Raw genomic sequence first — 24,094 nt, 5'->3', positions numbered from 1 at the left:
TAATTGTTGCTCTCAATTTTAATTAGTCGACTGAAGCTTCAGTTTCAACAAATAATTGATGCTTGCTTGAATAATTATCGAAGTTACGTGTCACTGTGAGTGACGTCACAGCACTGCCATGTACGTCCGGCTGGGAGCGCGGCACCCGCGAGGAGAAGGGCAAACTGCGTTTGGTTTGGAATTTAAGCTCTACCCGCGTCGCGTGGGAATGTAATACTTAGCATACACGATCGTTGGCGCCCATTATATGCACTGCGTTTGTCAGCTCAAAATGGCCAGACCTGGTGAGGGGCCCTTTAAGGGGAAGCTTCGACGCCGCCTATGCAAATACATCTAAAACACAGAAATGCTTTTCGGAGAGAACCCCTTTGCCGATTTTAATTACATGTTGTGCATTTGAGAGAAAACGTCAAATTCTCGTGACAGTTTGAAGCGAAATTTTGATTTATGGCCTTGATCATTTTACAAAGATGACCGTAAATTGGTCACCTTCGAAAAATAAGCTTCGTAAACGAAGTTTACGAATCCATAACTCTGCACCAAAAGTAAATATTGCAGTTTTGCAAATGGAATGTGTAATCACATTTAAAGCGGACAAACTTGATATATTAAAATGTACAACATCCGTGAATTTTTTTTCAATGTTTACGAAGGTATTGCAATAGTCCCACTCCCGTATTAGTGTTGTGTTTGAGAGCCACGTACGAAGGGAAGCCAAAATTATCCGCAATGGAGCTATAAATTTTATTGCCATACATATAAGAAACTCCTGTTAACATCATTTGTCCTTGCTTTTCAACGCACTTGGTCCATCGTTGCACAAGCTTCCTGATGCCCTCAGAAAAGAACGTTTTTGGCTGAGCAGCGAGCCACGCATGCACCGTGTCTTTCACTTCTTGGTCCGAGGTGAATCAACGGCTGCTTAATGCCCCTTTGAGTGGGAGAAACAAGTGGTAGTTAGAAGAGGCAAGATCAGGACTATACGGAAGATTATCCATTACTTGAAACTTGAGTTTCCCGAGCGTTTCAGCAGTGTGGGCAGCGTGGGCTAGAGATGGGTCGCTCAGGAGCGAGCCGGATCTTGTGAGCGGCTCTTTTTAAAGAGCGAGTGAGCAGGTCGTTCAGTAAAAATGAGCAGCGGTTCTTTTCGAGAAAGGGAGCCGGTTCTCTCGCGTTCAGAGAGCCGTGCCGATGCGTTCCCTCAGAGCCGGGTCTTCTGCTGGGTGCGACTTCCGCGCCATCTATTAGTGGTACGAGAAAGCCCTTCCTCGCAAGAGTCGACTTCTATTAGTGGTACGAGAAGGCTCACTTAGTGAACCACCGCTCCCTCGCCCTTCAAAAGAGCGGCTCAAAAGATCTGGCTCGCTCCTGAGCGCTCAGGATCCAGCCGCTCTTTTCGCCACGGCTCCCTTGCTCTTCAAAAGATCCGGCTCGCTCATGAGCGCTCAGGAGACGGCCGCTCTTTTCGCCACGGCTCCCTCGCTCTTCAAAAGATCCGGCTCGCTCATGAGCGCTCAGGAGACGGCCACTCTTTTCGCCACGGCTCCCTCGCTCTTCAAAAGACCCGGCTCGCTCCTGAGCGCTCGGGAGAGGGCCGCTCTTTTGAAGACCGAGGGAACCGTGGTTCAGAAGTGAGCGGCGGTTCTTTCGGAGTGAGGAAGCCGGTTCTCTCTCCTTGAATGAGCCGAGCCGAACCGTTCCGTCATAGCTGGGTCTTCTGCTGGGTTTCTATGTTTTTCGATTTCTGACCGACGAATGGTGGCCGGTGTGGGCCGACTCGCGCTACTGGTACTTGCTCGCAGTGTGTGTTGTGTGCAGCAGTCCCCTTGGTTTTTTGTGCGTCTTATGGTGTGGCACCCGATGCCACCGAGGGGAGAAGTAAAGAATTCCTAATTGGAAAAGGATGGTACCGTTCGTTGCCTGCTGCTGTTCGAACGATGTCGCAGGACTTTCACCGATCGCACATCTGTGCTGGTCCAATAACACTTCCAAGATGGTCTTCCGTGTCTTTAAAGGGCCCTAAACCATCTCAGATACTTTTTGAACATTTCAAGTAAACGCGCATCGAGTTTAGAATGGCGTCACGATCAACGATGCCAAACGCTGCAGCGCTATGTGCTGCGGGAGTGCCACACAAAAAAACAAAAACAAAAACAATGCCGTTCTCCTCCCCTCGCCTTTCCGGTATCCCCAGCGCTCGTCACGATGTCAGCAGGGGGAATCTGGTGATGTCAACTGCAGAAACGATGTCCGTTGGTTGAACAAGAACCTACGATTTCCAGTTAGTCTGCTAGCCGGTGCGCGCGCTTTCTGCTCTTCCTCGTCGTGTTGCTGGCTTGTGCGCCCTTGCGAATCGGTAATTACAGCCCGCAACGCAAGCGCCAAATCGCTCGCGTTCCAACAAAGTCGTGCTTAGCGGTCTGATTAGCTGCGCGAACAGAGTGCGACAGTGATGGCCTTTCCAGACGTGCGCGCAACACAGGGTCTATAGCGGTACGCTTCGCATAACACGGGCCGGCACCGCAGCAACAGCGGGTAGCCGAGAAGCGCTGAGTCCACGTTACCGGCACGGTAACTCATCGCACGCCGTTTGCCATTCGCGGGCCGCCGTTCGACAGCGGTTCTTGCTCGCGAACCGCGAGATTTCCTTGCCGTACGTAGACAGGATGAGACCGGGACTCATTCGTGCGGCAGATTCATCGCCGCTGATCGCTCGACGGCGCCGATATCGTCGCTAGCCTTCTCTGGTTCCCGTCAACGCTAAAACGGACGGCGCTTTGAAATGAAATACCGACGCTCACAAGCCGCAATATTTTCTTATCGTTGTTATCGCTCTTCGCAATACTCGTACAAAAAGAAGAAAATACGCTGATATTAGCGGCGCCGTCGGCTGCGATGCGAGCACAGCCGAGCCCGTCGTCTCCCGGCTGCAGCGGATGTTTTCGTTGCCGGTGGCAGAGGCGCGCAGGTTCGCGGTCGTCGATTGGGCCATTGATGGTGCAGCGGGTGGGGCGCCGGCCGAACTGTCGTCTACTTTGAAGTTTGAACGCCTCTCGCGCGGCAGACGTTCTAGGCACTGGCGGACGGTTCGCCATCGCTATATATATGTGCCGCTAGCGTGGACGTGACCGTGAGTGTGCAGTGTTTTGAGAAGCGCGTTGGCGATGACGTATGTCACGTGACCTTTCGAGAAGCACTTGGCGAGGAGGGGAGACCAGCCGATGACGAGAGTTGCGAAGGAAAGAGCGAAACGAGCGAGGGCCGTTTTTCGGTCATCAAACGCGTGTAACTCCGCTATTACGGCACCATCTCGAAAAATTCTCGCGGCTACGTGTTCGTTGTACACTCGTGCACAACTGCAACAGCACAACTAAATTTCGACCTCTGGGTGGTTTAGGGGCCCTTTAACGACAAGAGGTGAACATGCAGTTTACGTCCCGGTCTTCATTTGTGCTAATTAGTGTAGTCAAGAAAATGTCGCCATGACATCCATTTCAGTGCATTTTCTGAGCGTGTATCATTAGAACGTCAATAAAACGAGGCCAATGATCTGTTGTGTTGTAATAGAACTTCATTTCCTTTTTTTGTTGTTTTTTTTGTCCTGGTGTATGATGGCATGATCGCCAGTATCGCGCATGCACTCAAGAGAAAAAAAAAACAAACGAAAGGCACGTGTGGCAGTTTTGTGGATCTTTCGTATGATTTTTGTATTGTACTTCAAGAAATGATTTCTACATTCATTTTGCATGGCGTTACAGCTTACTCATATTATAGTGAACGTACGTATGTGAATAAATGAATAAAGTTGAAACATAATGTACAATCATTTTGTGTTCTTAGTTTGACAAAAGTTGATTTTAAAGTACCACAAAAACGGACAAGCTTCTGTAAAGACAATGAAGTTACATATTTTTTTTTTCTGAAACAAGTACGTCGCATTCTGCCTGTCACAGTATCATAAGCATTTTATCCCCAATATCAGAAAAGAAAGCTTCATTACAACAAACATTCACGCTTTTAATATTGTCACGTAGTGGTGACGGTGAAGTAAACACTCGTAAAACTGTGTATGACGAAACTGATTCTTTATTGGGCGAACCTGTGCCCACAAAAGCAAGCTACACTCAAAGCACAACGATAGCGTCGAACACAGTCGGCGATCGTCGAAAATCTGATCAGTGGCGAAACGCGACGGCTTTTATACCTGAGTCATCGAAGGTTCCCGATTAATCCATAGAGAAAGAAATTCAACAAGAGGGGACACTCGGCAAAAGCTGGCAACAGGAAACACGTCACCATAGGTCACGCTATACTTTTCACACCAAACGTTAGCTGCCGCGAGCATCGAAAAACAAGAAAGTGAACTTAAGTTAACAGGCATTGATTTATTTAATAAATTCTTTGCCGCGAAAACTAAAACGTTTAGCGTATGAGTGAACTTAAGCTTTGTGACTTATTTTCCTTGCCTTACCTAGCCACAGGTCAATGACGCGCCAGATACATGCGTCATCCGCCAGACACTCCCCCGAAGCCAGCGAGGATGGCTGCGCGCGCGTTCGAGCGCTGGCGCGCGGCGACCCGTCTGTCTCCTCCTTTTTTTCTTTTTTAAATGTAACCTGGTTTATTGGGCTCTCGGCGTATTCTTGCGTTCCTTCTGCACTGGGACAAGACACCACTGCACTATTGGACTACGGCAAGGTGAGAAATCTTGTTTCAGTCTACGACGCAATTAGCCTTACGGCATGGGACCGAGAGTTAAGACGCAGTTAGCGAAAAACAGCTCGGCCATCCTGGCGCAGTTAATTTGAGTTAATGAATCGTGCTGAGACATGTTTCCGACGCTTCCTATAGGACTATTGTAACTTATTTCGGTTTTTGAGCCACACTGGCCGCACAGGGCGCCATGTCGCAGTTAGCGAGAACTCAGCCGTGGTGTGTAGTCTAGTGCATCTTGCTAGGAGAAGTTTGTGCCGCTTTCTCTGACGCCAGACATTACTGAAAAGTAATTTCGTTACTTTCTGGGGTACTTTTGAGGCACGCTGGCCGCACAGCGCGCTGTGACGCAGTTAGCGATAAGCAGCTCGGCCGTGGTGATAAAGTTAATTTGGCGTGTAATGAATCTTAGAGGGACAAGTCTGTGACGTTTTTTGTGGCTCCGCAACAACATATACCTTCTTTCGGTACTCACGCCTCATGAAAACGCGATTGGCGATTGCCAAGAGTGATAACATGGGGTGTGCTGCTGGCGCCGGCAGAACGCGCGAACGACGAACATATCAGAAACTTGTAATTCGAAAATTACTTCTTCTAAAGGACTGAAAAAAGGCATTGCACCCACGCATTTGTCTTGAGTGCCTGTTGCGTCCGTCTCTGTGTATGTCGCGTACCGTCGCGTCGCCCGAGGCCAAGTTTTGGAAACGCGAAGTCGCTCGTGTATTTGTGCTGCCAGAGTGCAGGAAATAATGCCCCGGAAATGAGGGAACGCTTGGAAATCAGATGTTTTCATATATGTTTGGGATGAGTCGGGTATTTTCTACGCCATGTATGTAAAAGCGAATTGCTTTTGTTTGCAATGCCGCCCATTCACCGCTTTCGCACGTTTCGCCTCTACACGCAGTATTCCTATGTCTAAATAGCAAAATGACTCATGCTTGTAACATGCTGTTACGTGCTTGCAAATGTAACATGCTTGTAATTTACATTTTTTCAGCTGGTGCCGTCTGGTGGAGCTTCATACAGGAACTACTGCCTTACCTACAGGTCTCACAACGTTGGATGAACGCACAAAAAGCGCGGAACGAGGTTTTATATAGAGCAAAATAAATATTTCCTCATGGCACAAAAGGTCTTGCGTCTACTTTGTGAAATTGCACGTGGCATAGATTCGATGGGACTTTACGAGATCGTTCGCTATCATTTTTACTAAATAATAAACCGATTCTGCACGAAGAGCAAAAAAAAAGGCGGGGGGGGGGGGGCGCAGCCGGCGTGCGTGCTTGCGTTCAAAATACGCGCGCCCAAAACCGAAACCGGAAGTGATGTCAGTGGTTGACACCGACCGCTTGGCACACTGCAGTCAATTCGGCCGCTGGGCCCATGGGAGTGTCCCCTCTTGTTGAATTCCTTTCTCTATGATTAATCCCTGATGCCCACGTGTCTTCCAGAAAGTTCTAGACAATTCGCGTCGGTCGTACAATCCGATAACATAAGCGTCGGTGAAAACAGGCAACGGAAAGAAGCATCGATAACGTTCTAGAAACTTCCGATACAGGCGCGTCCTGAGCCGAGCGATAACGTTTAACATTTGTTAGCCCGTGGAAAGCGGCCACCGGTGAAAGATAAACGTGTATACGTGTCAATATATGTAAAAATATTCTCTAAACATAGCGAAAATACCAATAACAAGGTTATTAAATTGTGCATATATCAGTTTTTTTTCAAAGCCACATAACTATATAATATGCAGTTACACGTTTAAGTGAACCGGTGAGCCGTTCGAACGAACCGGTTCATTTCAAGGAGCTGAGCCGTTCCGAGCCGCTCACAGAAGTGAGCCGTTTTTCCCATCTCTAGTGTGGGCAGCAGTGTGGTCGGGCATTGTCGTGCAACCACACAGCACCTTTCAACAGTAGTTCTCGGTGTTTGCTTCGAATTGCAGCTTTTAGCCGGTTAGTAAGCATCTCAGTATAACGCGCACTGTTTATTGTTGGGCCACTCTCCTGATAATCTTCCAGTACTGGGCCTTGTGCGTTCGAAAAAACAATAAGCATCAGTTATCCTTCGAGTGGTTGGGTTTTGAACTTTTCCTTGCTGCGAGATTGTGGATGTTTCTATTCCATACCCTACGGTTTTCTCTCCGGCTCCTTATGATGGATCCATGTTTCGTCACCAGTGATGATTCTAAGAAGCCGTAACGTTCGTTACCATAGTGATCCAAATGTTTTTGGCAGATTTCCAAGAGCGTTTGTTTAAGCAAGACTGTGCGGTTTCTTTTTTGGTGGGGGGGACACATCTTGCACACACACCCGCCGTGGTGGCTCAGTCAGCTTAGGCCTTGCGCTGCTGAGCACGAGATCGCGGGATCGAATTCCGGCCGCGGCGGCCGCATTTCGATGGAGGAGAAATGCAAAAACGGCCGTGTTCTTGCGTTGTAATACATGTTAAAGAACCCCAGATGGTCAAAATTAACCCGGAGCCCTCCACTGCGGCATGCCTCATAATCAGAACTGGTATTGGCACGTAAAATTCCAGACTGAAGACATCTTGCACAAATGTTATGAAACCCAAGTCTGTCGTGAAAGATTTCGTAGACAGAGCCATGACTAATTTGCAGACGAGGTGCCACGTCATCAGTAGTCACTCGTCTATCTAAGAGAACCATGTCACGTGCACGATCAATGTTGTCATCATTTGTGGTGGTAAATGGTCTTCCGGCTCCTTCCTCATGCGTAGTACTTGTGCGACCAGTATGTAATTTTTCAATCCATTCGTAGACACTCCGTTGCTGCAACACACAGTTACCTTATTGTGCCGAAAGTCTTTGATGAATTGCGCCCCCTGATACATCTTCCGACCACATTAACCAGATCACTGTTTGTTGTCCCTCTTTGGTACATCCTTCTGATGGAGAGGCCATGATCCTCTGCAACAAAAAACAGACAAAAGTAGCAATTAGGATCAAACTTTCATAGCCTGACCACAACAGCATAGCAATAAAATAAACGGGGACAGATTTCGATCATTATGAGCGATATAAGAAGAGTTACGTCACAATTGCGGATAATTTTTGAATTACCCTCGTATATTACGTTTAAGTAGTACACTTTAGATTTACAAGTAGATGCATTCGACAGAATTGCGATATCATTTGTCATTGCTTAGCTACAGAGTTGTAAACTTGATAGCTTGGTTTTCGGAATATTTGGGATTAGTTTTTTTTTTTTTGATAGCCTAAATAAAAACTCCACTTCCGACAGTCACGAAATTTTACTTTTTCAAGCGATGCTTGCATATGCTAGCCTGCGCCGGCGATGTAACGCAAAATTACGGCTCCAGCGGCAGCTCGCCGGCGCTGGAGCGTGAGTCATTAGGCACGGTGCCAGCTACGTAGGCGCGCGCTCACGGCACGTGCGCAGCCACTCAGAGCCGTTTTCCTTCCGCCGGAGAGGGCAAGGGTGTCGCGCGCGCTGTGCCCGCTTCGTTTCCGTTCAGTTCAGTCTCAGAAAACCGATGCGACGGCCCCACATTGTGCGTACCCCCGAACCACAGGCAGCCGTCGCTCAGTGCTCACGGGAGACCGCCGGTGAAATGGCGCGTCGTCGACGGGCCGATCGTATACGATGCGAGCCGCTGAAGCTGCGGCACTCAGCCAACGCCGAGCAGATCACCTGACCTTGCCTTGGTCACGGTGAAGTTACTCACAAGAAATATAACCGTCAAACACAAGGTGCACCCAGGCAAAACTTGGCTTACCCCCATTTTCCGGTATGGGAAGGGCCGACGATTTTTCTTTTAAATGCACCAAACTTCAGATTTGTCGCAGTGGTTGTCGAGAAAAGCGATTTATCTTTCCTTTTGCATTCAGATAGGAGCCCCCGTGTTAAAATTTTCCTCTTAACGCGTCAACCTTCTTTTTTTTGTAAATACTTGCAGGTTAGTGATGGCGTGAGCCTCACACGGGCTCAGGTGTTGGCTGGCATGGAACGCTACGCCGTGGGTTTCCGGCAGCATGGCGTGCTTCCAGGACACCGGGTCTGCATTCACATGGACAACGGAGTGGGAAATCTATTAGCCATGTATGGCTGCGTCCTGGCTGGAGCAACGATTGTGTTAGCCAAGACGTCCCTCACCGAACGTACGTAGGAGAATTATGTGGCATAAATTTCCAGCGTATGGAATTTACTAGGGTCATGCTTTGTACAGTGCTCGCGGATTGAAACGCGACCCTGCGAGTGCGTGGCCGCCGGTACATGCAGCGTCGCCCTTGGCAGCAAGCTGATGCACTGTGGTACACCGCGACGGTGAATGCGTTTTAATGGTAGGCTTACTGTTTCCGGTTGAAAATATGTGGGACTGTAATTCCCCGCAGTACCAGCGGGGCGCTACAAGCCTGGCGCGTTGTGTACCAACGGCAGTCGCTCGGCGGTGCGCGCCGAGCGACTGGTCAGACTGTTGTACAGGCGCGTGGCAAAGATAGAGCACACCACCAGCCTTTGTCATTCTGCGCAAAGCGCCGAGCGACTGCCGTCCGCACATAAGCGCGCCACAGCGCGCCAGGCTTGCAGAGTCCCGCTGGCGCTGCGGGTAACCACAGTTCCACTCATTGCCAACCGGAAGCAGTAGGTCTACGGTCAAAACGCTCTCACCCTCACGTTTTACTACAATGTAACGCCTTGCTTCCACGGGCCCGCTGCGGTGGCTGAGTTAGCTAAGGCGTTGCGCTGCTGAGCGGTCGCGGGATTATATCCGGGCCGTGGCGGCCCAATTTCGATGGAGACGAAATGCAAAAACTCCCGTGTGCTTGCGTTGTAGTGCACGTTAAAGAAACCCAGGTAGTATATATATATATATATATATATATATATATATATATATATAGGTAGGTAGGTAGGTAGGTAGGTAGGTAGGTAGGTAGTAAACTTCATTGAAGTCCTGAAGAAGTCACCCCCCTCCCTCCCGTTTTTATGGAGGGAGAACCGCGGGCCGCTCCCATGACGGGACGGGAAGGCCAAGCCTCACCGCCACATCGTGAGCCTTCTGACTGCCTGGAGTTGATGGAACCAGTCGTGACTCTTAATGACTGAATAAAAGGTGTCTTGCGAGATCCCTTGATGCGTGTGGTGCTGTAAAGAGGGGCACGCCCAGAGCATGTGGTTAAAGTCGCTGTATCCGCCGCAGTCTTGAGACGAAGGGGAGGCCTCCGCGAAGCGACTATAGATCGGAAGGCTGGGATACGAGTGCGTTTGTAATAACCTAAGCGTAACCGATTGAGGCCGTGATAGGTTTCGGTGGGGCAAGGGATTTCCCTGGTGGTGAAAATTAATCCGGAGCCCTTCACTACAGCGTGCCTCATAATCAGAATTGGGTTTGGCACGTAAAAACCCAGAAAGAAGAAGAAGAAGAACGAGCGGCCATGGGCACCGCTGCAACTGCCGGTGGCCAGCGCTGACGTTGGCAAATGCCATTGTATGCTTAAAATCGGATATATTGTCGAAGTTGGAAGCTAACCAAAGATCTGTAGGCCGGTTGGCTTTAGGAGCCCACAGTAAAACGACAAATGAGGCAGTGCAGGGTGACATCGGTTGGGCCTCTTTTGAAGTCTGAGAAGCGCAGAGCAAAATTAGTGTTGAATAAAGGGTGCGGAACATGGATGAAAATAAATGAGTGGCTAAAGTGCAAAACTATCTGTACCTGAAACACGTGGAAACAGAATGGAGGAAGAGGTCAAGAAAGTTGTCCACCAAGAAAAGGATAATTGAAACTGGTAATTGACAACCAGAAGTCATGAGAAGGAAAGTGAGGGAAACAGAGACAGTGAATTGTGTGCAAAGAATGTAAACAAAAATGACCATGGAGATTTACAAGAATGCTAAGAAAGACAATAGAAGGAAAAATCCGTAGCATAACACACAAGGCAGTGCCTTGCTTTTTGAGGCGCGAGCCGATTGCCTAAGGGCAAAAACACACACCGGAGCAAATAGTAGAAACTCGATGAAGCCATGCGCGTCCTGCAGCAAAAACGTGAAGACCACTCAGCACATCGTAATGGAATGCGAAGGGTTTCACCCAGTGAGAACGGTAGGTAACGTACACCTTCCAGAATCGCTTGGATTTAAACTGGACGGAAGCATCAAGCGGTCAGCAGTCGAGATAAGCAAGAGACGTTTGGAGCATTGGCAAAAAATAAGCAGGGAAGGGATTGATACGACCGGATCTGTTACAGTCATAGGTAGCGGTAGAAGAATAAAAAAGAATGTGGTTGCGTGACTTTTTTTCACCGCCCAGTTTCAATGGGGACGTCACTAAATCATCATTATCTTCATCAGCCACGCGCAGCATTCTCGTGTTTCAATCCGTGAGCACTGTACATAAACTGTATTAAAAAAGCGTCGTTGGAGAACATTTTCTGATGAGCGCACCAATAATTATTTTGGGAAATCAACACTGTAGCGAGGAGTATGAAAATCTAATCTCATGTGCCAAATCGGTGATGCGGTCAAAACCGTTAAAAGAATTATCCTACTCTACACTTGGGCGCTTACCTTTCACTTTTTTCCTGCCAGACACATTGCGATACGCTTTCAACAGCAACATATTCGGCTATACACTTCTTGCATGCCCCATCTATTCAAGGGTGCAGTCATCGGAACGCCGTCAATGTGTGCGCCTGTCGGTCTTGCTAAGGAAATTATGCCGGAATCATTGTATTGCTACCAGGATGTGAGGAATGCTGGTAGGCATTTAAACTACAACGAACTTCAGGAGAGAAACGCGTGGAGGGCGAAGTTGTGCTTCCGAAAATAAAAATGTTCAGCCCTTACACGCTGTGGAGATGGTCGACCCGCGAAGCTGAAAACTGGCGGCCTCGGTGGTTATCTCAAGGTTTATCACGCGGGTGTATTAAAGTGTTTGTGAACTGTGTTACACAAGTAAGTATCACTTTACGCGCCCCTTTATGTCGAGCAATGAATACATGGACACGTTTGGCGTTAGCGGCACGGCGGCGGCGGGCGGACTCACCGCGCTGTTCGCGGCGCCGCTCTTCGTGCGCGAGCTGCTCCTTGGGAGAACGCACGACACGTGGCTGCCCCATTAAGATGCCCGAGAGAGAGATAGTGACGCGCGCGCACCGCTCTGAGAGAGGAACGACGTCATCAGCCACGCAGCCAATTGCGCGCCAGACGTTCCCTCTCCCCTTGCTGCCTCACACTTGACGCGTGTGCACTCCCCGCAGGCAGCGCGACGTCACACCCACGCTGCGAAAGAGCAAGTTGTTCCCTTTTTTCTTTATCCTTCACACCTGGCTCGTGTGCACTCCAGGCCGGTGCTGCTAGAGTGTGTGTACGTCAGCAACAGGTGTTACACCAAGGGGAAAGACCCAGACATCTCTTGCTCCTAACTCCTCCCCAACTCGGTTTTTTAACTGCGAAACTGTTTAAGCCTGCCGTAATTTGTGGTTCGCATCAAAAACCTATCATCATCAGCAATGAAGAAAGAAATAAAACGAATTAAAATTTCTAGCCGCGGCGGGATTCGAACCTGCGTTCCGAAGGGGAGCGTAGAAACCACTAGGCTATACAGCCACTTTTTTTTTTGAACATGGTATTTATTACAATGAATGAAATGTTGTATTTACAGGAACTATTTACAATAATATGAGCACTAGGTGGACATAACTAATCAAACGTCAACGAGCAGTCTATATGAAGATAACGTCACACACGCTTGCGGAACATGCATTTATGCGAACCATATGATCGCGTTCGAGCGTAGTCGTATTCGTCCACAGCTGGCGCCTTCCCACGCGCTCATGCCAATGCTCTCCAAGATGAAGAAGTTTTGCGCGCTATGCTCGGAGAGAGAGATCAAGAAAATGAGAGAGAGAGAGAGAGGCAATTTCACGGAGCGGGTACGCTGGAACGCGTTGTCGGCTTTGCTACGGGGTGGAACGCGGTGTCAGTGTTGCAACACGCAGTGACGGCCGTAATTCAGAGAGAGCGAGAGACACGAATTCACGGAGCGGGTCTGCTGGAACGCGTTTTCGGCATTTCGGCCAGCTTCGCGGTGTCTTGAAATTTGCGCGGCCTAATGCAAGCTTTCGCCTTTTTTTCGCGCATACACTCTGGTTCCTGCGGAGGACCCTCTTGGGCACGAATGAACGTTTCGCCTAGGCATATACAGCTTCGCTGTAATAAGCAAGCCAGCAGTGTAGCTCAGGTAGAGTGTACTAGAATACGGTCCAGTGGGACGAGCGGCTGGGGCGGCGCATGCTTTACAGTGAGGCGCCCGACGTGGAAAAATACTGTGGCGGCGCTGCGATCGAACTAGATTGGGCCGCATCAAGGTTGCGCCGTTGGAAACTGCTGGCGATACAGCTCGGCAGGGTCATTCGTACTACTTCGCGCGCTGGTATTTGCTTTGATATCGCTCAACTGGTGTTCATAATTGCATATGACATATATTTATGCCTTAATAATAAATTAATTTCTTTCTCTCTTTTTTATTTTATTTTTTAATGCCACTCGGTAATTGCGCGTGCATTGCGGCCGCAGTGTCGGCTTTTATTCTAATATGTTATTGTACAGTTCCCTTTGGCGAACAAATATTTTTCGCGTTCTTCAAGGAGCATGTATCTCTCGTGCGTGTTGTTGCGCATATAGTTTTCCATCAGTAGGTCTTGCGAAAAGCACACGAAGAAACATATGTAACCTTCTTGCTTGCCGCTTTAAACAAGTAAAGCACATCTGCCCCATCCGGCGCCTGTACTCAGATTTACGGGAAGCATTGTTATAGATAAAAAAGGGTAAACTGCAGCGCTACATCCCATTCAGTTTCCGCCTTCCTCGCGTAAGAGTATGCGGAGTAATTGGTACGGGGTCATTTATTGCAGTTGGACCGCGATCGAGTGCCGAAAATGGTTTTAGTTAGTCATTCTATATGCTAATATTTGGCCGTAAGCCGTACGTGGAATTTTTTTCCAGCCGATACTTCAAAAAAGAAAAAAAAAAGAAGAGAAAGAAAGCCTGCGCGGTAGCCTAATTAGTGGCTATATAGTGAATACACGTTGCGCTGCTAAACTGGAGCTGGCGGGTTCAATCCAGGTCGCGGAATTCGATGGGAACGAAATGGAAAAAGACTCGCGCACTACTATTTAGATGCACTAAAGACCCAGGTGGTGAAAACTAGACCGGGTGCCTTATAATGATATCGTAGTTTTGCCACGTAAAACCAAAGAATTTGTTTAAATTAAAAAAAAACGAGAGAGAGAGAAAGTAGGTGGCTGCGTTCTTCGGCTTTTTTCTAGGGGTAAAATAAATCATCCTCCAGTCTGATTTCCGAGAAAAACATGTTACGTGCTTATCCTATATTTCATATAACATATATAAATGTAATGCCGTTCCCAAATGTATGACCGCTCAACTCAGCAGCTTGTACATTATAAACGGCTGCTTTCCATTATTCCGTGGACTATCATAAAGATCATTATGAAACAACTAAAGGAACGGCATGCCTCACATACACGTAGAGATGTGCAAATCTGTTGCGTTCGTTGAAGAAGATAAGTGTGGTACCACAGGGGGCATTCAGTTTTAATGGGTTGCAAACATGATGAGACTGTCAAAAAAAAGTTTTCCTTCTCTGAATCAAGCTAGCGGATTTACAGGCTGCCCCAAAACGGGGCGTTTTTCCCTGCTATGATGGTGTTTTTGCTGAAGATGTTTTTGCCTGCTATGAATATTATTTCTGAGAATGAGAGTTTTATGTGCAGTATTCCCTAATAAGTGTGTTACTGCAAACACGTGCGCTTATTCCGGTCGGGAGTTTTCGCTTTTTAAATTCGTGCATTTAAACTATTTGTTATGTTTCCCTTACATAAATATCGTGAACATATACGTCTATGTACCCTTTGATTTAATTATCTGGAAATACATTGGTCATTCTTCGCGCCACGCAGTTAATAAACCTAGCTTATTTCATTCTAATGCAGTTTTCTTCAATGATTGTCCCTGATCAACATCCACCAACAAGAAGCGTACGTAAAATCACACGATATCAGTAATAAAATTTTCTTACGCAGCTTCATGTTGCAGAGATACCAGTTACTTTTAGAAGACAGTGGTGAAAACAGCAGTTCACCTGGCTAACACTACATTTGGTACCGGCCGTCAAGAGTCATGGACGCACCAAAACAACTAAACATTTAAAAATGCACTGCACAGACGTTCTGCGAGAAAAACAGGGCGTCCGCCAGCGTCCGCGTAGCGAACACGCGCTTGCTAGCAGACGACGCGCTTGACAATGACAGCAAAATTGAAGACGTCGCGTTGTACAATCCATGCCTCAAATATATATGTTTGGCAAAATAGTGTAAACATAAATTTGCAGTTGAAATAAAGCACTATTTTAAGAGCTACTATGCGCAATCGGCCTCGGCGCCCGCAGCGAAAGTACGTTGAATATGCCGCGGAGCGCGTCTCCGCCCCAATCCAGTTCGCTCGCAGCGCCCTCGCACAATTTTTCCACACGCGCCGCCTCAGCGGGAGAGCGCCGTTCGGCCCACTGGACCATTGTCTAGTACACTCTAGCTCAGGTAGTGGATGCATAGTCAGTGATCTCGCGTATCGAACCATGCCTTTCACCAGCTATTCAACTAGCGCTCCTTTTCAAGGATTCCATTTTGATTGTTTTATAGAAATTAAAGCCTGATGAATAATTAAGATAACTTCCGATGGAAACAGGGCGACACTTGACTTCAGCCAACCAAGAGAACAGGCTGGCTTCAGGAAGGGATATTCTACGATGGATTATATCCATGTCATCAATCAGGTAGTAGAGGAATCTGCGGAGTACAATCAACCTCTCTATATGGCTTTCATAGATTATGAAAAAGCATTTGTTTCAGTAGAAATACCTGCAGTCATAGAGGCATTGCGTAATCAATGAGTGCAGGCGGCATACGTGAATATCTTGGCAAATATCTACAAAGATTGCACAGCAACAATGGTTCTCCACAAGAAAAGTAGAAAGTTACCTATCAAGAGAGGGATCAGGCAAGGAGACACAATCTATCCAATGTTATTCACTGCATGCTTAGAAGAAGTATTCAAGCTCTTAGACTGGGAAGGCTTAGGAGGGAAGATCAACGGCGAATATCTCGGCAACCTTTGGTTTGCACGACATTGTCCTATTCAGCAACAACGGGGACGAATTACAGCAAATGATTCAGGACCTTAACGGAGAAAGTGTATGAGTGGGGTGAAAGATGAATATGCACAAGACAAAGATAATGTTAAATAGCCTGGCAAGGGAACAAGAATACAGGATCGCCAGGCAGCCTCTAGAATCTGTAAAGGAGTACGATTACCTAGGCCAATTACTCACAGGGGTCCCTAATCATGACAAAGAAATTTACAGAATAAAAAGGGATTAGAATGCATACGGCAGGCATCGCCCAATTCTGAGTGGGAGCTCACCATTGTCGTTGAAAAGAAAAACGCACAATCATTGCATTTTACTGGTGCTAACATATGGGACAGAAATTTGGAGGTTAACAAAGAATCTCGAGAACAAGTTAAGGACTGCACAAAGATTAATGAAACGAAAAATGTTAGGCCTAACGTTAAGAGACAGGAAGAGAGTGGTGTGGATCAGAAAACAAACGGGGATAGCCGATATTGTAGTACACCATAAGCGGCAGAAATGGAGCTGGGCAGGACACGTAATGCGTAGGATGGATAACCGGTGGACCATTAGAGTTGCAGAACGGATATGAAGAGAAGGGAAGCACAGTCGAGGATGGCAGAAAACTAGGTGGGGTGATGAAGTTAGGAAATTTGCTGGCGCAAGTTGGAAGTAGCTAGCGCAAGACAGGGGTAATTGGAGACCACAGGGAGAGGCCTTCGTCCTGCAGTGGACTTAATATATTGGCTGATGATAATAATGATGATGATGAATATAATTTGTTCTTGGCTAGTAGTTGGTCAACGAAAACATCAGTTTGGTTGTCGTCAGCTGGGATATGGCACATTGCTGTCTTTACAAAAGAGCTGTGCAAAGATGCATTCTTAGGGGTCGACGCTGTTACGAATCCAGAAGGTTTTTACATTTTATCCAAAAAATGCAGTATAAGCCACAGCTAAGAAAACCCTTACCCGAAACCATGTGTTATTTGGCAGGTGAAACACTCACGTACGTACTTTTCTGTCCTTTTTCCGCGGACCGCATATCATCCGCTAACAACTTTAAGGTCATCGCACAGCGCCTGACGGGCCTGCATGATTTGGAACTTACTCCAATGATACCGTCGATTGTAGATGCTGTTTACGTTCTCACCGAACCTTATGTAATCAGATTGTGTGTGCGACGAGAATGCGTTGAACGTTTTGGAAGGCCCCTTACAAAAATGTTGGAATTCCATCGGTTTTCCATTGACATTTTGTGCCACGAACAAAAAATAATGTGTATTTTTTATTGGCATTTCATTGTAGTTTGTTGAGCAGTCATGGAAAAGTGGCCACCGTGAATCCATTGGAAATCCGTTGTAGTATTATTGTGTTGTTTTTCCATTGGGTTGTTATTGTATATTCATTGGATTCAGACTGAGATGAATTTCTATTGTATTTTCATTGTACTGGGATATATCCCACTAAGGTTTCAAGTAGCAAGATTTGGCTCACTGAGGCTGAATAATAACTGCAGCCAACAGGAAAACAAAAAAGGCACATAAAAAGGCATTTTGTACATAGTGATTTTATTTCCCTTGCGAGGTGAGAGAACAGGCTGTCTTTTATATAAGAAACACCTGCGCCTGGAAGCTTCGTGCTGGTATATCCTGAAAAACAAAATATGTTTTCAGTAACATAACCAACATATACCGTCATCAAATCACATTAGCAGTGAGAGATTATGCTTATTTAAGCCACAAAAGTAAGCAATTGTATTAGTACTTGGAGCTTTTGTGGTTTAATGCAGGTGAAATAGTTCTTTCTAAGGTATAAGAAAAGTATAACGAGCCATGGTAAATGTGGGAAGAGTGATGTCTCTGCTGCGACACAGGATCGTCAATGAAGTTCTATGCAGTGAACTATGAAATAAGTGAACTTCTATGCAGATTAAACTAGCTTGATGTTCTTATCATCCACAAGAAGGGACCTATCATATTTTCTTGTTCTTGCCTAAATGCTTGTCACAAATTACATATGGTCATTATGCCAACACAAGGCTTGCAAAGGATATTTGACAATATTACCTCTGTTTGCAATTCACTACTTCCTGTATAGCGCTTTTTATGACTAAGTGAAAGACCTCAAATTTTCTAAGGTCCATGCAGCCTGCTGAACTAAGTGAACTTCATGCATAATGTGCCTGTCAAACAAATATGAAGAGGATCTTCATCTTCGTATGGCTGCTATGGTCCTGCTAATTGTGAGGCTAGCATTTAACATGAGTCGAGTGCATGACACTTTGTGATAACAATAAGCTATATGTGCGAACTGAGTGAAGCCGAGAATCTTCTATTAAAAAAGATTTGCAGGTCAAAAAAGAGCAACAAAAAAGGTAGCGTGTCACAAACAGCTAACAATGTTTCGAAATGTGCCATCATAATCATCTAGAGCACATATACACCTAGGACTGTGTGCGTCCTAGCTGGTGGGTTATGATGAATTCATCTCAATCGATCATTTCTTTTATCTCTACTTTAACGCCCTCTGGTTTCTACAAGATGTGTATTCGTGCCCTTGGCCTTCATTTCATGCTTCTTGGCTTAATCAAAAATATCTGGATACAACTGAGATTCTAGTTCTTTTCTTATTGCTCTTTATTTTGCAATATCCAAACCATATATCTTCGTTCTCGTTTAACTAGGCCCAACACAGAAAACACTTGCATACACACATAAATTGTCTTCCAGGTTTGTCACCCCTACTTGGATGAAACAACACTAGAAGCCCTACATGTTCTCTTTCTATTACAAGAAAGCTACACCTCCTTGTCTTCTTTTAGTCCTCTTTTTTGAACACTTACACTTCCCTCACCTTACTCTATGCACAGTCTGCATCATTCTCATCTTCCCCAATGAAGTGGGGGAGCAGAAATCAGGTGCTGGCATGACTTAAGACAATTCCCTTGCCAAAATGTTAATCCTAGCGATATTTTTGTTCAACCATTATTGATCTCTTCAAGCTTTCTTCTTTTGGAAGTTCTGTTTTGTTTAAATTTCTACAAACATTTTGTGCTATTAACCGCTTTACAAGATTAGCATTCTTAAAATTTATGTATAATGTTGTGGCAACGTTTCAAGGCTCTCACCAACAACATTGTCATGCTGCTCTCGCCATCTTCTTCCAACTTCTCCTTTCGGGGCCTGGGATGCCTCGTGAAGCTGTTGCACTTGCGTGGCACACATGCTGCATAGATAGTTCTCAATTAAAAAGTTACCATAGCTATTTTTTCTAGTAGCAAAAGGAACATAGAAATCAGCAATATCAGCGCATTGTAACTTTTTTAAGATGCCCCAGTATTCAATATTCTTTATAAAAGCTGGCACGGACTGAAGGATAACAGGAACAACATTGTTGCAGTGTTTTTTTTTTCTTGTCCGAAATCATGCAGTTCCGTACATAATGCTGCTTGAGGGCCGCAACACCTACACACCCATAAGTATTATGGAGCACGTGCACAGGAGCTTTTTACGAGGAAGGGCATGTTCAACTGCGGCTTGTTGTCTTACCACTGTTTATTCTGTGTGTAAGTGTATTCACAAATGCAGGTAACAGTCAAACATTCTTTTTACATTCACACAAACCATTAACCAGTTGGTATAAGAAGATTTTCTGCTGCTGATGTGTCATGCAAGTTTGCACCAGCAACTGCGATACCCTTTTCTCCAGATGCTGTGGATGCCACTATTTAAAGAATTGTATAAACGCAGTATTGTGCAAGCTACACAACGAAATGCCCTCAAAGATAAAAGATGTATATAAGCACTTGATGCTTATTTAAGTAAGTGTTTGTTGGTACCAGCTACTGTGTTAGCACTGTTTTTATGTGACTGAATGAATCAGTTGAACATTTTTATTGTTCACGGCATATGTTTTAGATATAGTGGAATACCAAGAACCAATTTCTTTTGCCAACAGTTTTTCGCAGAACATTTAAAGAACTTCAAAAGAAACGTCTGATAATATGACATCGTCTGAAGGCACTTTTCTGCGCCGAGTACATAAAAGTAGCAATTCTTGTCAGTGCTCCGGCTTGCACATTTTCTCTCTCTGTCTCTCTGGCTTGCATACTCTCGCAGATCTTATTTTCCTTTTTTTTGCGCGAAGGAATATACTTATAGTAACACCTGATCAGCGTGTTTTTTCTATCATACGCCACGAGTAAAATCTTGGTTTTCGAAATTATTAACAGAACAAAAATAATTTCGTAGAAATAGTTTTGCGACATGAAAAAGCTATCCAGGGATGGGAGGGAAACTGGTGGCGTCGATCCCATGCGGTGTGAGCATTTATTTTCTTTTGTAGCGTTAGCTACACTGGCATAGCCAAGCCCGTTTCGCGCGGCACATCTAGAGCCGTGCTGCGCATGCGCAAGGATCAGTGATGTCACACGGCTTGCGCACCGGAGCAGCAGCCCGGCGGATCAGTGGTGCCGCTCGGGCGCGTTCTCTACGGCGGCGCCCGTGTCTCCCGCTCAAAGGAGACGACAAGCAGACGACACGGCGTTCGCTTAGCGCGCACGCCGTAACGTTGTATTTTGTAGCGTTAGCTACACTGGCCTAGCCAAGCCCGTTTCGCGCGGCACATCAAGAGCCGTGCTGCGCATGCGCAAGGATCAGTGATGTCACACGGCTTGCGCACCGGTGCCACCGGAGCCGGCACCTCTCGCGCACTCCGCCGCCGCCGCGCGCGACTCACCGCCGCCGGTCTGCGCATTCCAGAGGAGTGACGTCGAAGCCGTGGTAGACGCACTGGCGCCGGCGTGCGCTCGCTGTGCAGTCGCCGTCTGACACTGCGCTGGAGCCGCTGCGCTTCTGACTGGCGTTTGCCAGTGTGGTATAGCCATGGAGAAGGAGAGCGCAAATGCTGCTCAACAGCGCAGAAGAACGGAGAAGCTTGACTCATCGGATCCCGAAGTAGTTGCCTGGCAATTAGCGGTTGAGCGTAGGAGGAATGAACAGAAGAAGGCTATATACATGTGCCACATAATACGTATACCGCGTGTGTGTCATTGGAGCAGCAGTAAGCATGACAATCAAGCTAATCCTTGACAATGTAGACAACCAGGAAAGCTAAGAATAATCAGCTGAACCTTTGCTAACGCTACGTATATCCTGGCATAGGCTCCGTACAGTGAACAGAGGGCGCTACGGCAAAACGCCGTGCAGCGCCAATGGTGGTAGGAATGTGAAACACTGAGACGGCTGCTCCGAGCCCCGCGGCAGCAACTGAACGTGTTTCAACGCGCGCGTGACGTTCAAAATATCGCGTGTGTTGTTTTGCGGCTTTAAGCCGATAAGCTGTATTGAAAATTACTTTCGTGCGCCTATACTCGACAAAGGAGACAAGCTGTATGTGGCGGGCCACGTTTACGACGTGAAGGAGACCGACGGCGTCGACTTGAGGGCGCCATCGGAAGGCGCCGTCGGTCACTCTCAGCAAGGGAAACAAGTGTACGACGTTTCCTTGCAGGTAGGGAGAACATGCATGCATTTTTATATCAGCAAGTGGTTTTGACACATAAGCGGAAGCGCACACGCTACCACAACTTATTGGAGGAAAATCTGCGGTGCAAGTTAAACCAAGACGAAGAACACACAAACAGGACGGGAGCTTGTGGTGCATTGCAACTAGCTCAAACCAACATTATGCTGCCGCGATGTTTTTTGAATGAGAACAGTCCCAAATCGACATTCGGTGATTACACGTCGTTTTTGCTACGTTGCCAGGTATTCCGGTGCGTGGTCACAGAAATATCCAACTGCAACTCTGCTATTTACAGTATTTCGTTCATTTCGTGGCCGACGTACGCAGAAACGCATTTTTGCAACTCTATAAATGAAGCGTTTCTTGGTGTTGATTTTTCCTTTATTGCGTACTCCGCCGTTCACGAAGTGTTTGGAGCAGGTTCTGCTCGTCTGCGTCGACATCCACGGCAAGCCGTCGTTCTGGCTGAAGAAAACAAGAGGAGTATGGTTGCGAATATTAGGCAGGTCATACTGACGACACAGTGCCCTATGCATGAGGCCGCAAGCAAGAGCGCACATGCAGTAACCGAATGACTTCTTCACGAGACGGTAAACGAGGCAAACACGCCACAAAGCGCTGACGAGAGCAAGCAGTCTCATGGCGGGTGCCACTTGGTGAGGGCATTTGAAGTTTAGATGTTACACGCACAACCACTACCCCCAAAATCAAGGCAAACCGAGTTTACTTACTTCGCTGAAAGTATCACAGAAAAACGCAATTTAACTACTAATTACCGGACTACACGTATGCAAGCAAATCAACAAAGGTTCGCATGCAGCCTACAAGAGCATTTGAGGCACAAATTCGCGCGTAAAATCTCGCGCTACCCAAGCTTGCTGAGCAAAACGTGCTCCATACACTTACAACCGCGCTAAGCACACAAATACAGTTGCAGAACCTCAAGCAGCTAGACCTGGCTGGACCTTAAAGGATATATTTACATTGACACTAGGAAAACGCTGTTTTCACAATTACTTTTCGAACAGCAACAACACCATCTTTTCCGTCGTTCTTGCTCCCACGGACGGCCTGGAAATCGGTACAATGTCACGCCAGGCTGTCCTTCGTGGCTGTGATAGCCGAGCTAAGCCACTGCAACTTTTTTTTACAATACGGTAGCATTCCATTCGCGAACGATCAAACTGGCTGTCTTTTAGACATGACACGATATCGTTCACATTTCTGTACGATTATTTTATAACGATACAACAAAAAGACGGACAGCGAGTTGGATGTTTATATAAACGGCTGCGGCGTGGGCCCCGCTGCAATAGTACCACTTAAAACAGGGTCAAGCATTATGTTCATCAATCACATTCTGGGATTTTATGAGCCAAAACCCTTATATCATTATAAGGCACACCGCAGTGTGTGGCTCTGGATTAAATTTAACCACCTGGGAATCTTTAAAGAGCATCTCACGAGCGTTTCTGCATTTCGCCCAGTCGAAATCCGGCTGCCGCGGCCGGAGCTAAACCCGCGACCTTGCAGCGCAACGTCATAGCCACTATAAGCTACCGCAACGGGTAGCGACGAGCATGAGAACACATAAACAAGCGCCCCTGTTTAAGTGTGTTGTTGCAGTTCAGTATTTAAGTGGCCTGATTCCGACAAACTTGCTTGAACTGCAGTACAGATAAGTTGGCCTGGCTGCTAAATGCTCAGCTTAAATGGACGACATGCCCACACCTAGGCGCTCCATCGGCGGAAGGCGAATGCAACACGCCACACACACACCGGACCGGCCCCGCACAAAATTATTTGACACTGGCGCCGTGCACCAGGCCGAGAACATACATTCAGCTGGGAAATTGGTTATACACACAACACGAGACAAGTGCTTACCGGAGTCAAAGTATCGTTGGGTCAGTCGGCGCTCCTTTCTTCATGCCAGCGTCCACGAAGGCGAATCGGTAGCAAACCTCCGCGTCAGCCAATGCACGGACGGGATATAGATACAGCCCGCTTTTCGTCTTGTACGCTCTTGACGAAATGTTCCTTATCGCGCAGCAGCAGATGACAACACACGCCTACGTGCTTAGAGCTCACGACACACACATGGCGCACACCCAGACAAAGAAAAAATGGCGACAAAAACAAACGCGAAAGGCGCAAGAAAATAAAGAAAATGATATATCAATGTTGCTTATTAACTTTTTTAGATTTCGCTAGGTTTGGTAAAAAACATCGCACACAATTTTTTTCGAAAAACTTGAGTATTTTTTTCAATGTTGTGATCTATACACAGATTGTAATACAATAAAATACATCCTTGTGCAAATGACTATTGGCTGCGTTAAAACAATGCTATAGGGTTGAGGACAACACTTAGGCACAGCCTTTAAGATCAGCTCAGCGCAATAGATCTCCAAGGCGACACTTCGATCAAGTTGGTCACAAAGCAACCGGTCGCAAATGATCGCGAATCACCACTGTTCTGGCTCATGCGCTAAGTGCTTGATTTGATGAGCGAGCGATTATGCTGGAGCCTTCCAAGAGTCATGTACAGATAGCCAACGCGTTTGACCCGCAGGTGAGCTTTTGACCATCGTCCACTGTGCTGGCTGCTTTAGTTGTGCTTGAACGTTACTTGCTTTTCTGTGCACACGTTAGCCCTATAATGC

At 46.8% G+C, this 24,094-nt stretch overlaps 1 protein-coding gene across 1 annotated transcript in view; it reads left to right on the top strand.

Annotated features, from left to right (window-relative positions):
- Nucleotides 1-24,094, top strand: part of LOC119449056 (uncharacterized) — a 102,482-nt gene that overhangs the window by 29,054 nt on the left and 49,334 nt on the right. The window contains exon 3 of the mRNA XM_037712248.2: nucleotides 8,653-8,854. Within this exon, the coding sequence (XP_037568176.1) occupies nucleotides 8,653-8,854 (202 nt within the window). The remainder of the gene's footprint in view (nucleotides 1-8,652; nucleotides 8,855-24,094) is intronic.

Source organism: Dermacentor silvarum, chromosome 4 (genome assembly GCF_013339745.2).
Source record: "Dermacentor silvarum isolate Dsil-2018 chromosome 4, BIME_Dsil_1.4, whole genome shotgun sequence".
Lineage (NCBI taxonomy): Eukaryota > Metazoa > Arthropoda > Arachnida > Ixodida > Ixodidae > Dermacentor > Dermacentor silvarum.
The sequence above is the reverse complement of the archived record's forward strand: the minus strand, read 5'-3'. Positions and strand labels throughout refer to the sequence as shown.